This window comes from Sitophilus oryzae, unplaced genomic scaffold (assembly GCF_002938485.1).
Source record: "Sitophilus oryzae breed Bouriz unplaced genomic scaffold, Soryzae_2.0 scaffold_813_pilon_pilon, whole genome shotgun sequence".
NCBI classification, from domain to species: Eukaryota; Metazoa; Arthropoda; class Insecta; order Coleoptera; family Curculionidae; genus Sitophilus; species Sitophilus oryzae.
In genome coordinates this window covers 4,695,772-4,711,978 of record NW_022147432.1, presented here as the reverse complement: position 1 = coordinate 4,711,978, position 16,207 = coordinate 4,695,772, and the positions used below count along the sequence as shown (strand labels likewise).

The window sequence follows — 16,207 nt, the reverse complement described above, 5'->3', positions numbered from 1 at the left end:
TTCTTTGTTGGCGGATTTTATAGTTCCTGTAATCTCGTATAAGATAATTTTACTAAGAAATAAAATACTAAACGATCATTAGATGTTCATGTACCTTCTAGTAATACACTGTCCACTAGAGAAGAGCAACAAATCGCAAACTGCGATTCAATCAAAGAGATTTTAAAATCACAATCGCTGCGATTTCTTCTATTTACGAGTTTCAATTTAAGCAACCAATATTACTATAGTTGCGATTTTTGATTTTGCTGCGATTTGCGATTTCTTCTATTTTTTTGCTGCGACAAATTGATTGTAATTTTGTAAACTAGGACCGTGATAACCTTCTATCTGCGAGTTTGAATTTTTAGGAGTTGCGATTTGCAATTGTGTTGCGAATGTAAGTTTGTGGTCTCCATTAGAGCATTTTATAGTAAATTGCCATTGAGTTTTTTCTTTAATTTTGTTTATTTATAGAGATGGCATTATTTTTCTAGGGCCAATATCATAATATACCGGGTGTTGTTTAAGAGTGGTTCGCCCCTATACCTTATTTATTTTTTTTTTGATAAAAAAACGAGATTTGGTATGTTAGCGTATAACATAAATTAGGATTGGTGTTCAATTCGTTTCGAGCATTTCCTGTTTCACCGGAGATGACTACAACGTTTGATTTTTAAATGGCACCCTCGGTATTTTTTTACTTTGTTCGATAGAAAATGACACTCTAAGTAGCATAACATATTATGTAAACTTTTGACATACAGAAAAGTCCACAGACTTCGAGACATAGGAAAATCAAGTCCATTTAGCGTGTGTTCAAATTTGGACAAGTTTTCAAAAATGACAGTTTTGTTTAGACTTTTCACCTGACCTCTCGGTAAATGATTTCTTTTTATGGGGTACATAAAATCTAAAATTTACGGTCATGAAGAAATTCAAAACTTCGAGCAGTTAAGGCAGAAAATATTTAATGCCTTTGACACTGTCACCCCTGATATGTTATCCAATGTGAGGAGGGGATTTTATGATCGTTTGGGTTATTGTTTAATGCAAGAGGGTGGCATTTTTGAATAATTTTTGTAATTTCATTAGGTTTTTTTACCGTTTACCCATTACCTACCTTCACGAACATGGGAAAACAAAGGTCCTTTTCAGGACCACAAATATTTTGATTGATAAATTTGTTACCTACTTTTCTTTTTTTTTTGATTAAAAAAACAAAAGTTGTTAATATAATATCAATTTAAAAATGTTTTAGTAGTTTTAATACACACTATGATATAAAATTTATTATTATTATAATGTACATTATTAATACTATTATTCATTCGAAATGGCATAAGTCCCAATTGCACCAATGATATATTTTTTTTTAAAGATAAGTAGAGCTTAGAATGAGCTGTATTTATATTTACTTTAATATTCACCTTAAATGAGGGAATTTGACTGATACAATTTTTGAATTTGAATTGTTTTTAATGATACTAACAATTTTAGTTCAATTTTTAATAAAATTTATTTAATATTAATAGAAATCCATGAGATTTGAAACCTCTTTTAGCGATTAATAACATTCTCAAATGAATTACAGGTGCCCTTATTTTCTAGGAAAACCACACAGCTCTTTTCATAGTCTCTACAGTTGCTATAGCTATAAAAAACTAATTTTTTAAGGTGTGAAAATTGCGACACACGCTAAATGGACTTGATTTTTCCTATGTTTCGAAGTATGTGGACCTTTCTGTATACGCTTAAAAATCGTATTTTAAATTTCAATCTAGAAAAATGTCTGTATTAAAAACACTAATTTTTAATCAAGGATCCTCGGAAAAAATGAATTAATTACTATTGTTTGTCGTGTGTTAACCTGGCCGATTTAAAGATGCCCAAATCGCATTTTTAATCGTATCTCTACGTTTTCAAATGGAACGATGGTGGCTCATTAGCATATTTAGAAAAAAACATTTTTTTACGAATAATTTGGTACCACACATTTGGTATTCAAGCCATGCCCGCACTATAGACGGGTTGATGGAAGCTTGTCGGGTAGAGGGTGAAGGTTAATGGGTAGAGGGAAAATATACCTTGTACGCAGTAGTGGACGGAAAATTATTAAAACAATAACCAATCTAATCAAGTTCAGTTGCAAATTGTAGCTCCCCGTGAATGTCTTTAGTGTCATGCCCCTTTCAAAATTTGCGAGAAAGCTTCTGCTCTGTGACAATTCTTATGTGAACTTTGTAAATATGGAAAATAAGAAGATGTGGGTGCATGAGTATAACTTGCATAGAGACCATGATGGAGAATTTTTGCGAGTTTACAAAAAATGCGAGATTACCCTGACAATTTTTTTAATTATGCACGTATGAGTGTAAAATCGTTTGATTTTCTACTTAATAGAGTTCAAGACAAATTAGAAACGACGTCTACAAACTTCAGAGAAGCAATTTCTGGAGAACAACGCTTGTGCATTACAATTTTTTTAGACCAAAACTACTTTACGCCTGGCTGAAAATATCGAACACGACTGATCCCTGATCCTCAAGTGCCTCGCTTAGCGAGTTGCTTTGTGGCTTAAGTTGGTGGGGGATTGCACTGCGGCTGGTTTGGTTAAAATCGCATGTTACGGAAAAATACCTCGCGGCTCGCGGGTTACTTAGAGGGTCGCTTGGCGCCTCGATACCCACTACCCTCCAGGTAACTTGCTGGCACTGCGGCCTCAGCTTTAGAGTCAAATTGTCGTTATGAACCGCATGTTACAATTTTCAATTAAACCATATGCGAAAATGTCAAAAGTTGATATACTTATGATATGTCATACTATTCAGAGTGTCATTTTCTATCGAATAAAATAATAAAAATACCGAGGATGTCAACTAAAAATCAAAAGTTGTAGTTATTTACGGTGAAACAGGATTGAATACAAATCAATTAAATACGTATATCAATCCTGATTTATGTCATGTACTAACGTACTAAATCTCGTTTCTTCATCTGAAAAAATAAAAAAGTTGTGGAGGTGAGCCGCCTTAAAAAATAGTTTTAAAAGATCTTTTAAGAATTGGGTAAAGAATTAGATAACTGAGAACCGTAGGGAAAGTAGGTATTGGTATGTGTAGTTGCAGCCAGTTGCAGCATATTATAAAGTTTTAATACCTATACTATGTGTTGCAGATGTTAATAAACTTAAAAACTACACAACTGGTTTTTAGTTTGGTTAGGTATTTTTTTATCTGTTAAGCTATAGATACATACACAGGCAATTATATACCTAGTTGTACAATATTTAAATATTAGAATCGCAATCGCAGGTTATAGTCGCAGCGATTTAAAAATCGCAATCTTCTTCTCGCAGAAATTGGGGAGAATCGCAAAAAAATGCTCATCTCTACTATCCACAAAGATATATACAATATTTACCCTGTTTCCTGTTTCAGATTTCTTTTTTGGCCCAGACTCCGTTAAAGTTGTAAAAATTAAACAATAAACCTAATCAATTTATCTACGTTATACAGCATCGTGTTCTACGGTCCAGATAATAAATTTTAACCGACTTTAAAAAGAGAGATGGAGCAAATCCGCACAAGCTCCAGTGCAGGGGCGTGCGCAGTCGATGGAAGCAAACGAACCAGTGCTTACCCCAAAAAATTACTAAACGTTATCATCTCCCAAAATATAATTTTCGGAACAGGAGATAATTAATTTACTTGGTATTAACAAAACTAAAGTATATCTTGATTATCAAACTCAAACAAATGCGGAATATGTGTCTTAATATTAAAGAATTTTCAACAATATAAACTAGTCACAAACCCGAATTAGGGATCAAAAGGGTCAAGACGAATTAGGGATCACTTTGATAAATTTCGTTTAAACAAAGAAAATATATTTATTTAAACATATAAACTTAGCAATTTGTTCCTTAGGAATTAAGTTTGAATTTAGTGTATGCACCTTGGTGTTCATGATAAAAAAAGTTGTCAAACTACTGAAAATTGTATTTTTATTACGTTATGAATGACTACAGTATGTATCGAAAACAATGCTAAACAATTTTTATCTTAATTGTGAACGGAAATAATTTTTTTCCTAATAATGTGTTTGTCCTTCGCGGTTTCTACGCACTTCTGCACACCGATTTGTCATAAACTGAATGAGACTCCGAATAATTTCTTGAAAAAAGGCGTTCCACTCGAAGATTTTCTCCCAAAGTTTGAAGATCTGGTGCTTATAGACGACTTTGTAGTCTTCTCTTTAGTAGGTCCCAAAGGTGCTCAATAGGATTGAGACCAGGGTTATTAGCAGGCCAATTCATAATTGTGATATCTTCAAGGTATCGAGTAACTACTCTTGCAGGCGTATTATTCTGTTGTAAGATGAATTCTAGACCATGCTGAGCAGCAAATGGAATAACATATGGTTCACGAATCTCATCTCTGTATCGTTCAGGATTAATTGTGCCGTCTATAAACACATGCAAGTCCGTACGCCCATTTAAAGTTATACTTCCCCATACCATGATGGAAACCTCCACCAAAATGAGTCGTTTCTCTGACTGTTGTGTCCAGATACAGTTCATCCGGTCTTCTATAAAGTCTCCGCTGGGCATCAGTATGGCTTAGTCGAAAACGGGACTCATTTGTAAAAAAGACGTGCCTCCACTAATACACATCCCAGTAAAGATGTTATTGAGCAAATATCTTTCGTGCCCTACGATGGCTAGCAGTTAAATGCGGCACAACAACTGTTCGCCTTGATCTAATGTAAACTTCATGCAGCCCATTTCTTATAGTCTAAGTTGAAATTCGAGTTCCTCTGGCGACTGTAAGAAGATTTTGTAGATTTCTTGCGGTAAGTGTTCTTTCAGGAAGAGTGGGTTGAACAAGATGCCGACCTTCCCCTCTCGTTGTCCGCCTTACTCACTGAGGATATGGTCTGCGGACAACAAAACCATATTCTCTGTGTCGATTCCATAGTCTGGAAATGACCAATTGTGTAACATGAAAAAGCTGCAACACGTATCGTTGCGACCGACCCGACCCTCCTGCAATAAAGTTGTGGCTCTGATGACTTCTTCGGTATTTAAACGCATTCTAACTCCGTTTGGTCTTGACAAAACATTAAAATTTGCGATATTTAACACCAATTTCGACGATCAAGAAGGCAAAATCACACTAAATAAGAAATTGATTTTATGCGTTTTCGAGAATTTAAGTTTTGTATCAATTCATGCATGAAAATAAACAAAATTGTTCTGATGATATACTACTATAAATATATGGAGATCGGCCTATAAACTTAGTAAATACAGATACACATATTATATATGTGATCCGTAATTCGTTTTGATTAGTATACAAAAGATGGAAGCGCAAAAACGCTTATGATTTTTTTATATGGAAAATCATTACGAACCTTTTAAAATGGTTAACATGATGTTAAAATATAAATAAATTAGTAGGCACTTTTTGAAAATGAAAAAGGTTTCTAGATTAATTGTTCCCTAACTTAAAATTACATCGTCCGCCCCTGCACTTGTGACCCGTTCCCCCTTCCAGTATTTTCCTCCAACGTTAAATGCGGTCGTAAAACGCACTTTATATCCGTTTTATGGCATTTGTAAAATATTACATTGGGAGTAATATATGCTGTGCCGGTACTGGGCTGTCTGCAACTGGATACCGAAGAGATTACTATTAAATTCTAAGTCTAGAGTAAGTGTTAAATTTTAGGACCGCATGTTGCGGTATTGTTTGGTACGAAACGATATTACATCATAACTCTATCCCTACCTTTATTGTATATGGTTAGTTTTAAGACCCCAATGCATTTTACGTTATGTGAGTTAGAAATAACTACTGAAACTGTATGGGAATGCCATCAAGCATCCACGAAAACCTCTTGTGATAGGATCACGTTAAAGCCGGGACCCTATTAGCAACACGCCACGCCACGCCACCCCACGTGTTGCGACATAGGAAAGAGTGTGCACATTTGTAACACGCCCACGTGATAACACGCTTATTTTCACGATTTTTTTTATTTCTCTCACGACTCGTTTACTTGGCAAGTGCGCCAATATTTGCGTACTTGGCAAGTATCACCACTTTGTAAACAACATTGGCAAGTGTGGCGTTCACAAGACGTGTCCATTTCAACAAGTACGCCAGCACAAACATTGTTTAAATTCTTGGCAAGTAAACATTATAGTCGCATCCATGGATACCGGTCGTCCCGAAATTATCGTTGCTGGTGATTCTTTTTCCTTTTTAAATTCTTTTATTGGACACTGCAATACGATTTCTATGTTCTTTATATTTGGCCATCCAAATGAACGGCTCATTTTCGTATAAATCTTGTTTATACGAAATTTGTTCATCTTAATAAGAGCCGAGAAAAATGCAATTTAGTGTTTTTAAAGAAATATGTTATTTTCGATTGAATAATTAGAAAAATATATATTACCAATTCTGAATTATTAATATTGTTAATTATCGCCATATTCTGACCAAAACAAAAATGTCAAAATGCAAAACAAAACAGGGGAAAAACGAGTCCAAAAAAGAGATGTCCAATTAAAGGTTGTATAAAACCTAAATAGGTGCCCGGTGGCGTAGAGATACAGGCTCTCGTCTACCAATCTCAAGGTAGTGGGTTCGATTCCCACACCCGGCATTGCATCAGCCGACTATTTTTATTAAAATAAAAATAGTTTGGGTACCTAGGTCGACTCAGCCTTAAATGAGTACTTGGGATTCACAATCCTCAGGTAATAGGCGGTTGAAGCGTAGTGCTAGCCACATTACCTTCCTTGTATACCGAACGGCTCTAGTATGGCAAGCTGTACCTTGCTACTTCCAAGGCGTTAAACGCTATATACGGGAGCTATTATTATTATAAAACCTAAATATAAACTATTATTTTTTTGTTGTGGGAAGAAAATTAATATTTAAGTATGTTTTTACTAGAATACATAAATTTACTACATGTAATACTAATTGCAAGATGCATGCTTGTCGACGCGTGGACTATTCTGGTTTTTTCCTTGTACGGCAAAATAACCAAGTTGTAATATCTCGGGGACTAAGCGTATTATTGCTTTGTTTTTTTTTAATGACGCTAACATCTATACTAATATATAAAATCCTTAAGTGACTGACATACTGATTAATCACGACCATGCTCAAACCACTCAACGTAAGAAGCTCAATTTTGGCATACAGGTTAATTCTAGGGTGTAGAGGTTCGATAAGAAAGGTTAGTCTTTCGGAAAAACGCTTGGACAAGCATAATTTATTTGGTTTTTTTACATATTTTAAAATTTTTTAAAAAATCATACAGGGTGTTCCAAAAAGTTGGATAATTTCTTAACCACGATTCTGCTTAAACTGCTTGACGTAAAAAGCTTATTTATGGCAAACGGATTTTTCGAAAGTCAAATTCCAACGAGATGAAACTACCCCTCAAATATTACCAAGTTATATAATAATATCGCCATATTGTTTTTTCTCATGCTGACATAAATGTGAGAAAAATTTATCCAGTTTGTATGTTAATGGAAATTCTTGCTTTGCTTTATCATCACCATTACAAATGATTATTTCGACGCGAACGAAGTCGCTGGTACACGCTAGTTTGCCTATAAAGTTGTGACTTGAAATCTTAATTTCTATGAAAATGTGACATATCTAGTTTCTTCCGTGTAGTCTTCATTTGTCCACTCCATTTATTAAATAAACGGGACATACGCTATATAACAGTACAATTATTTGCGCAGTCTTTTGAGCGCCTTGGCAAGTATAGCCAAGGCTACACTTGGCAAGTGTACGAATGTTTGTCATTCTTTGACTCGGGCTATATTTACCACATGTAGCCACAGAGAGTGGAAACGCGACGAGTGACAAATAATTGCACAAGAAAATCGTTCTCATGAGATGGCGCGTATATTCCGATAACAAATGTTTGTCAAGTACATGAGTCGTGAGAATGCGTCTTTAGAAAAGTTACAAGTATTGACACGATGTTTGATTCAAGATTCAAGCAGTTCCTCTAGCGACGAAGAATTTTTAGTAGAGTGTTCAGGCTGGGTCAAATTCGACGCTTTTAAAGGGAAACACCCTTTTCCTTAAGGAGATATAGGAAACTAATATCGGTGTCTATAGCTCCATTTTTATCAAAAACATGATCGAGTAGCGTATCTGTTACCGTTTCGGAGTTACGGAGTATTTTTCAAAAATGTGCATTTTTAATAAATCGCTGTAACTTTTTTGCTATAGAAAATTTTGTATTTTTATGAAAACATTTCCAAAGCACCTTTTTACGGTTTAAGTATAATTTTTTTAAAATTAATAATTTAAGAGTTATAAATAGAAAAAATGATTTTTTATTTGGGACACCCTATATATTTTTAATTAAGTGAAAAGGACTTAAAATTACCTTTCCAAAAATATAGCACACTTGATATTTTGTATAGTTCCCTTCGAAATACAGAATTTTTATAATTTCGCCACTTTTAACTAGTAGCACAGGTTAGGCTTTGGACTCCTTATTGATGAACTGTCCCTAATGGCACTTGAAAACATATTTTTCCAGCAAGACTAGGCACCGCCTCAGAACGCTGAAGTTATCTCCTAATTTTTGCAGCCAATTTCGATAATAATTGAATAGCTAACAAGATTCCAGCCATTGGCCATCGAGGCCGCCGGACTTTGCGCCTATGGATTTTTATCTTTGCGGAAGACTAAAGGTTTTTATTTTTAAATTCCCCGTATAATCTAGTACTCAGTGGTTATGCGAGGGTATCTTTCACTCCCACTGAGTTAATGAATTCCGCGAGAAATATTCAAAAACGGTCCCGTCTGTGCATAAAACAGAAGACGGTCGAAATATCGACCGTCGCAAAATCTCATATCTTGGTTTGGTATTAATTTTTATTGTTATTAGATATAGTTTAAATTTGTTGATGTACTATATTTATATAGTTTTAAATGTTATAAAATTCTGAATCTGTCATTCCAAATTTTATTTTCGTTTTAATTGCTGCTCACAGCTAGAATTTTTTTGTATTATAGCCGCCCCCACGCGCCGCGCCGTTCAGAGTGGGCGAATTTTTAAAAACTCTATATCTCGAAGAAGGATCGAGCAAAATATCAAGTATGCTATATTTTTGGAAAGGTAATTTTAAATTATTTTCAATGAATTAAAAATATACAGGGTGTCCGATATAAAAAATCAAATTTTCTGTTAATAATTTTTAAATTATTAATTAAAAAAAATATACTTAAACTATTAAGTTCTACGTAAAAAAAGTGCTTTGAAAATGTTTTCACAGAAATACAAAATATTCCATAGCAAAAAAGTTACAGCGATTTGTTAAAAATGCACATTTTTGAAAAACACCCCGTAACTCCGAAATGGTAACAGATATCGGTTTTCACCATCATGTTTTTGATAAAAAATGAGCTCCAGACACCGATATTAGTTTTCTTTTAATCTCCTATAGAAAAGGGTTTAAAAGCGTCCAATCTGACCCACCCTGTACAGTTGCGGCCGTGGTGTTACAAAGTGCAAAAAATAAGATTTTGGGTGCTCAAAATAAACAAAAGTCGTAATAAATACGGTGCCTTTCATACTTTAATTAAGGAACTTGAGGCAGATCGTAATCGATACCATATGTACATACTTCCGTATGGACAAAGAACAATTTGACTAATTAAACAATCTTGTGGAATGCAAGATTAAAAAAAGAACACAACATTTACAAAATGTATTGGAACGAGAGAACGCGTGGCAGTGTGTTTACGGTAAGTAATACCCATTTTCACATTCTAAACATACTCTTTTAATATAGCTTACCTCAGCATCTGGTGTGTAGTACGTTAGCTGTTGAGGAGGGTTGCTGGAGGGCGAAGGGGAAGACGTGGAGCACGGTAGGGGCGGCACCAGTAGGACGGGGGTCTGCACGTAGGGCTGGTACATCGGAAATGATGACATATGCAGAGGCGAGTAGATGGGAGCAGCAGATGTGTACAACCGAGGGCATAGCCTGGCGCAGGACAATTCGTACGAGTACCTAATATCCCTGATGGCTTTCCCCACTTCCAAATGTGCTGAAAAAAATAAAGAAATCATCAGTTCGAGCAAAACCGTATACAGATATTCTAAAACGGCCTCTACTCGTATTACCTACTACCAGAAAAACCAGTGGCGGACATATCACCGGGCAGTTCGGTGTGCCGCCCTGGGATCCAGAGGCTATAAGAACCCCATGCACGATATTACCGGATTTAAAAAAAAAACTGTATTGGAATAAGTAACATGTCAAGTATGCAAATCGAAAATAATAACTTAATAATTAGGGTACATTCATTATGGTCTCAGTATAGATACCTATCTACTAATGTAGCGTATCGACCGTTGGTCAGGAAGAATTCAAACAATTAGGGCAATAAAAGTTCCATTTTATGATTTTCTAAAAGCTCTCAAAGATATTGAATTGAAATCGCTGAAAAATGAAGAAATCGCTGAAGCTAAGCATTTGAAAAAGGAAATGGCCTACTTTGAGTTTTTATTACCTACTTGAACAGTTTTATTTGTATCCATTTTTATTTACACTTGACCACTATTACCCCCTGTACTATTTGTAAATTGATTTGTCTATATTGGGTCATGTATCAAGCGATGGCGACATCTGTTATCTATAATGTTAAATCTATATCGGTCGATAAAAGGTATTTTCTTTTCCTGTCAATCAAGATTATCGATCGATAAAGATGCTTTCTAAATGTAATGTTGATCCCCTCGACAACGAAAAACAAATAATCATTTTTTAATAACTTGTCAAATAACTTATCTGTTGTAAGATTCGCCTTGAACATGGCTGGGAAACTTAAATGGAAATGACAGTTCATTAAAAATAGTTTTTCCTCCAAGATGCAGAGGAGCAAAATATTAAAACTGTCAATATTAACAATGCAAATGTCAATATCTGACAATAATAAAATTTGATTTTTAACTGTCACTCAGAGACGCTTATGTTGTGATTTTACGGTTTGATTTGTCGAATTATTGTAAAATTAAATTCCTTCAGATTTTTTGCCAGTATTCTGTTCTAGACAATGTTTTTTAAAAATGGTGGGACAATTTGTGTTTTGTAATAACTTTTAATTATTTTTTATCATGGAGTTTAATTGTTGTACACCTGGTTTCCGAAGGATACAATGGTAAGTAAATTAAACATATCTACTTACAGTTATAGATTTTTTAAATTAGTACTGCTAATAAATGCTACTTGCAGAGCAGTTATTTAATTTTTTTACGGTGCATGTAAGGAATTAAGGACGCGCGTTTTTTTTTATGATCAGCAGATAATTACATCTGATTTAATTTGTTTTGATTATTTCAGGTCCCAAACGGAAACAAACTGGGAATCTTGCCTACACCAAAATTATATACCTAGCCGTTTCCAATTAGTTCAAAGGGAGGAAAATGGTCTAAAGTACTTCCTTTCTGATCTACAGTTGCCGAGAAAAAAATAAATATACTTATTAAGAGCCCGCCTTAAGCCGTTTTCTAACGATTTTTTTATTTTTTAGATTAATTAGGAAACACCCTGTATATGCATATCACAGGCAACCAAATAAACTATTAACCTCTAAAAATTATTTTTCCTACCACTAACGACATACCGTGTTTTTAGTGAGTACTAAATTATTTTATCAAAATTTCACCATATAAGTTTCCAGGCAATGACTAAAACAACCCCCCTTCTCCGCACCCCTCTCTTCCATTAGTATTTCTTCCTCCGTCTACCAGAGGCGCCCTTGTATAATAAAATTGAAATGTATTATAAGTTGCCTATCTATAAGTCTTTTATCTATGGCCTTGAATCAATGTAAAAAAAACCTTTTGCCACCAAGGGTTTGTAATAATTATAACCAAATACAGTCCATTAAATAAATATTCAAAATTAAACAGTGCATCCATCATAACCCGGCAGGCATAGAATCTTCTCGTCCAAGCCTTTTTGGAAGTAGAGAAAACTATCCTCCACTACTGTTTTTATATACTAAATTTTATGTGAAGTAAATCATGTATCAAAATTTTACAAAAATGGATCTCAATCTTGGTGAGGCAACATCAGTATTAAAAAATACTTTAACCTATATTTCTGAATTAAAAGAACAAGACGCCTATGATGATATAAAATCTGAAGCAATAATTCTTGCCATTTAATAAAATATAGAGCCAGTATATTACAATTTAAAAAACAACAAAAAGTGCCAAGACAATTTGATGAATTTTGCTTTGGATTACCACTTTGATGATAGAGAAGAATTCTTTAAAGTTGAACTTTCTGCAATCCGATCAATTTAAAATTATATTGACTTTTTAGAGCCTAATAATATGTTTCAAAAAGTCAATGAAGACACGTTGTAACAATGCCATCTTTTATTTCAAAAGTTTCAAGAAATTAATTTTATCCTGAATACATTTTTATTTTCTTACTTTCTATGTGATACTGATGTGCCTATGAGAAGTGGCCTAACTTACTCTTAAAATAGACAAGGGGGGAGGGGTAGAGGCCCATAAATATATTTTGCCCTGAGGCCCACTCGTCCCTAGATCCACAACTGAGAAAAACTCAATGGATTTCTTGTGTTGCCGCGAACCTTGGAAACCTCTTCAGACAGAAATCTACGTTTCCGAAAGATGCATACAATTTATCTTAGATAGGAACTACCGGAAACAGGAAATAGTCATCTTAGACGATAGTCAAGCAGCACTAGAAGCGATCAACTCAGTAACCATCAATTCGAAGTTGGACAAAGAATGCCTAGAGAAGGTAAACAAATTAGGCAAAAAATATAAAATCGTCCTACTCTGGGTGCCCGCTTACCAAGGGATAGAAAAATGAAGCGATCTAGCTAGAAAAGGAGCGAACACTCTGTAACCGGAAAGGAGCGAACACTCTGTAACACTCCGTAACTGGATTAGAACCGTTCTGCTTTCTAAGCGGAAACCAGCTTAAAGGGGAACTCACGAACCTGGAAGACTCCATCCGTAACCTGGAATGAGAATTCAATTCAACGGTCTAAAGCTTGATTTTCATGCATCCGTTGTCCGACGATACGATGATACGATATTACTTTTATTGGTTGAATTTAAAGACTTCGATTGGTTAGAAACGGTTAACCAATCGAAGCATTTAAATACAACCAATGAAATTAATATCGTATCAAGCTTAAGACACTCGCAAAAATTTTCTCAGAACTTACGACCGAGAAAAATCAAACATTTTCTTTGATTTAAGTAAGATCTTCGGATTGTCACGGGGTTTCTAAAAATAGGATATTGTCTCCTCAACGAACACCTCAGTAGATTGAAAGCTGAGAAAGAGCGGCGAATGCAGATTCTGTGGAGGAAATAGGGAAACACATGAACACCTTATCGCTGAGTGCGCCGAGAAGACAACCGTTCATGCCATAAACTTTGGTACGGCTGATGTCGCAGATGGAAAGCTGGTCTCAGATACTGGCATTTGTCAAAGCCCTGAGACTGTATATTATAACTCAACAAAGGGGAACACACATAGATCTGTAAACCTCTAATCTCCTAAACATTTTACATTCTACAAATCTACAAATGTTCTTCTATGGTTCAGATTTATGATAATAGGTCACCTTGTGTTAAATATAAATGTAGTTAAAGCTATATTGTATGTAAGTACGCTATGTTGCGGATCTCACGAAAGAATTTAATTATAGGTATATAAAATGTTATCCCCAATTATTAAATACACCATAAATTCCTTGTAGGTACATTAAATCTTTTATATTCTCCACTGATAACATAAAAGGTTTTCTTTGCGAATATTCAAGTTATTATATCTTAAGAAATTTTAGTACAAAATTCTTTATCGATTTTACACATACTCTGCTGTAGTTATATAGTTCTTATTATAATCATCTGAAAATTGTAGCACAAGAATATTGAACATTTATTCCTGGCTAAATAGACAACAATGGTGATATTAATTATGAAATTAATCTTCTACAACCTGACATACCCTCTGTTGTATCACCAAGCCGAACATAGGAAATTCCATGTAAGTTTGGAAAACTATAAATAAAAGCTCTCCATTTTATTTTACAAAAAAAAAATATTATTTGGAACTTTTAAAAGAACTTGTTAAAATGAAGCAAATTGTTCCATTTCAACAGCTTTTACGAATTCCTTTTAAAGATAAATACAAATTAAATTAAACGTAAAAATTTACCTCTGATATTTAAATAGGATATTATCATTTGTAGCTTTACTCCTTGTCAAATCCTTTGTTCTTTTTCTGCCACTTTATATGACGTTGTTCTCGCGTCCCGTGACCACTACGTAGTTGTATAGTCGTGTTCTATAACTAGGCAAAGTATAGTCGTGGCACTCACCATAGTTTCACAGAGATGTATTTAGGAAAATATGAGTTCACAATAAAATAAAAAAAAAAAAATTGATCATCGAATAAAAATTTGCTTGAAAATAGAATATTTTCACATTTCGTGTAAGTAAAAATTCTTCTGTATCTGAAAATCTTCTAATGGGAAGAAATGCGGAAAAAATATATAATGACATATTTTTATATTATTATCTATTTTAAAGATTTTCTGCAACTTTTTTTTAATTTAAAACAAGTTTAATTTTAACATTAATGTGTTTGTTTTGTAGTAATATATTGGTTAGGTGATTTTCATTGGATAACTAATACGTTGATTTACAGTGTGTTGTATTGTACTAAATAATAAAATAACATATTTAATTTTCAATAATTCCTAATAAACATTACAGAAATTTCAAATGCAAAAAAGAAGCAAGAAGCAATGAGAAATAGCATCACTACTTTCTCACGTAATAAAAGAATACTTTTTTAGTTATTGTTACCGAGTCCTGAAGGTACCGAAAGAACCGGGAATTAATAATTTCGATTCCCGGTTCTTTCGGTACCTTCGGGACTCGGTATCAATAACTAAAAAATTATGCTTTTCTTACGTGAGAAAGTGATGCTATTTCTCATTGTTCTTACTTCTTTTTTTCTCCTTTGAAATTTCTGGAATTTTTGGAATTTCCGGTTCTGAACCCTAGTTACCATATTATCAAGAAATTATGCTTTTTAACTAAAAACTAAAAAAATGTCCAGGTTTTTTTCCAAAAAAAATTGCGCAGAAAAATCATCATATTTCTAGGGCCAAAATATATTACCCCTAAAAATATTTGCACTTATTTAAGACTCACCCTGTATATGGCGATTCACGGTTATGGTACGTTATCCGGAACCCGAGCTGTTTTTCGGAACCGGTAATTTCGGTAACATGTCTCTAAGGAACCGGGATTTCCAGTTTTTTTTCGGTTCTTTCGATACTAGCAAATTTGTGTTTAATGATGCTGCAGTTCATTAAACAGCAAGCAAGGGATGGTTGTCAAAAGTAAAATCGATAAAAATTGATGTTTAAATGAAAATAATATCAAATTATTAAGTAATAATCAGTCATGAGAAAAGTAACCTAAACACAAACATGATCACAAATGACTCAAAAAAAACTCAAAGCACATTTTTTTTAATAATTACTACCATTAATAGCAGCACACAGACAGCCAGACACTCATTTTTTGTCAATCCGTCTCTGTGCTGGGACGCAACGCACGAACCTCGCAGGTCGACGGACGGAACTCAACTGAAACGCTCTGCAATCTGCCGATATTCAACAGATTGTAAAAACTGGCAGAAAATATTTGGGAGAGTGCAACTACTCTTTTCCTTCTACTATGATATTATGCTATTAAGTTATTACTTAAAATATTCTTTTAACGTGCAAGTCCTGCCTTATCTAGTTACCTACACAGTACTGAACATGGAAAACCAGTATCTTCCCATTTCCTTAAACACTCACCAATCGTACGTATCATAGTTCCGTTACTTATTAGCGCTAACTAAAACGATAACGTTATTCAAGCTCAAAATTACTCCTTGTAAAATATAAAATAATAAATATAGACTTTTTTGTTGCATTTTATGTTTTATTAGATCATTAGAAGTGTAACATAATGTTGCGGGCCGGTGTGGACTCGACCTAACCTCACAATATGGCCCGCCCTCGGATGACCTTAACATCGCATAGACACCGCAATGATTCATTCGTTCGAGAAGAATCGAGTTCCACTGGAATGGACTAGTACA

General features: G+C 34.2%; 1 protein-coding gene across 2 annotated transcripts in view; it reads right to left on the bottom strand.

The window, feature by feature from the left end:
- The window catches only part of LOC115889412, a 268,124-nt gene that overhangs the window by 62,696 nt on the left and 189,221 nt on the right, over window positions 1-16,207 (bottom strand). For both annotated transcript variants that reach the window (XM_030909400.1, XM_030909399.1), the window contains exon 6: window positions 9,838-10,091. In XM_030909400.1, the coding sequence (XP_030765260.1) occupies window positions 9,838-10,091 (254 nt within the window). The remainder of the gene's footprint in view (window positions 1-9,837; window positions 10,092-16,207) is intronic.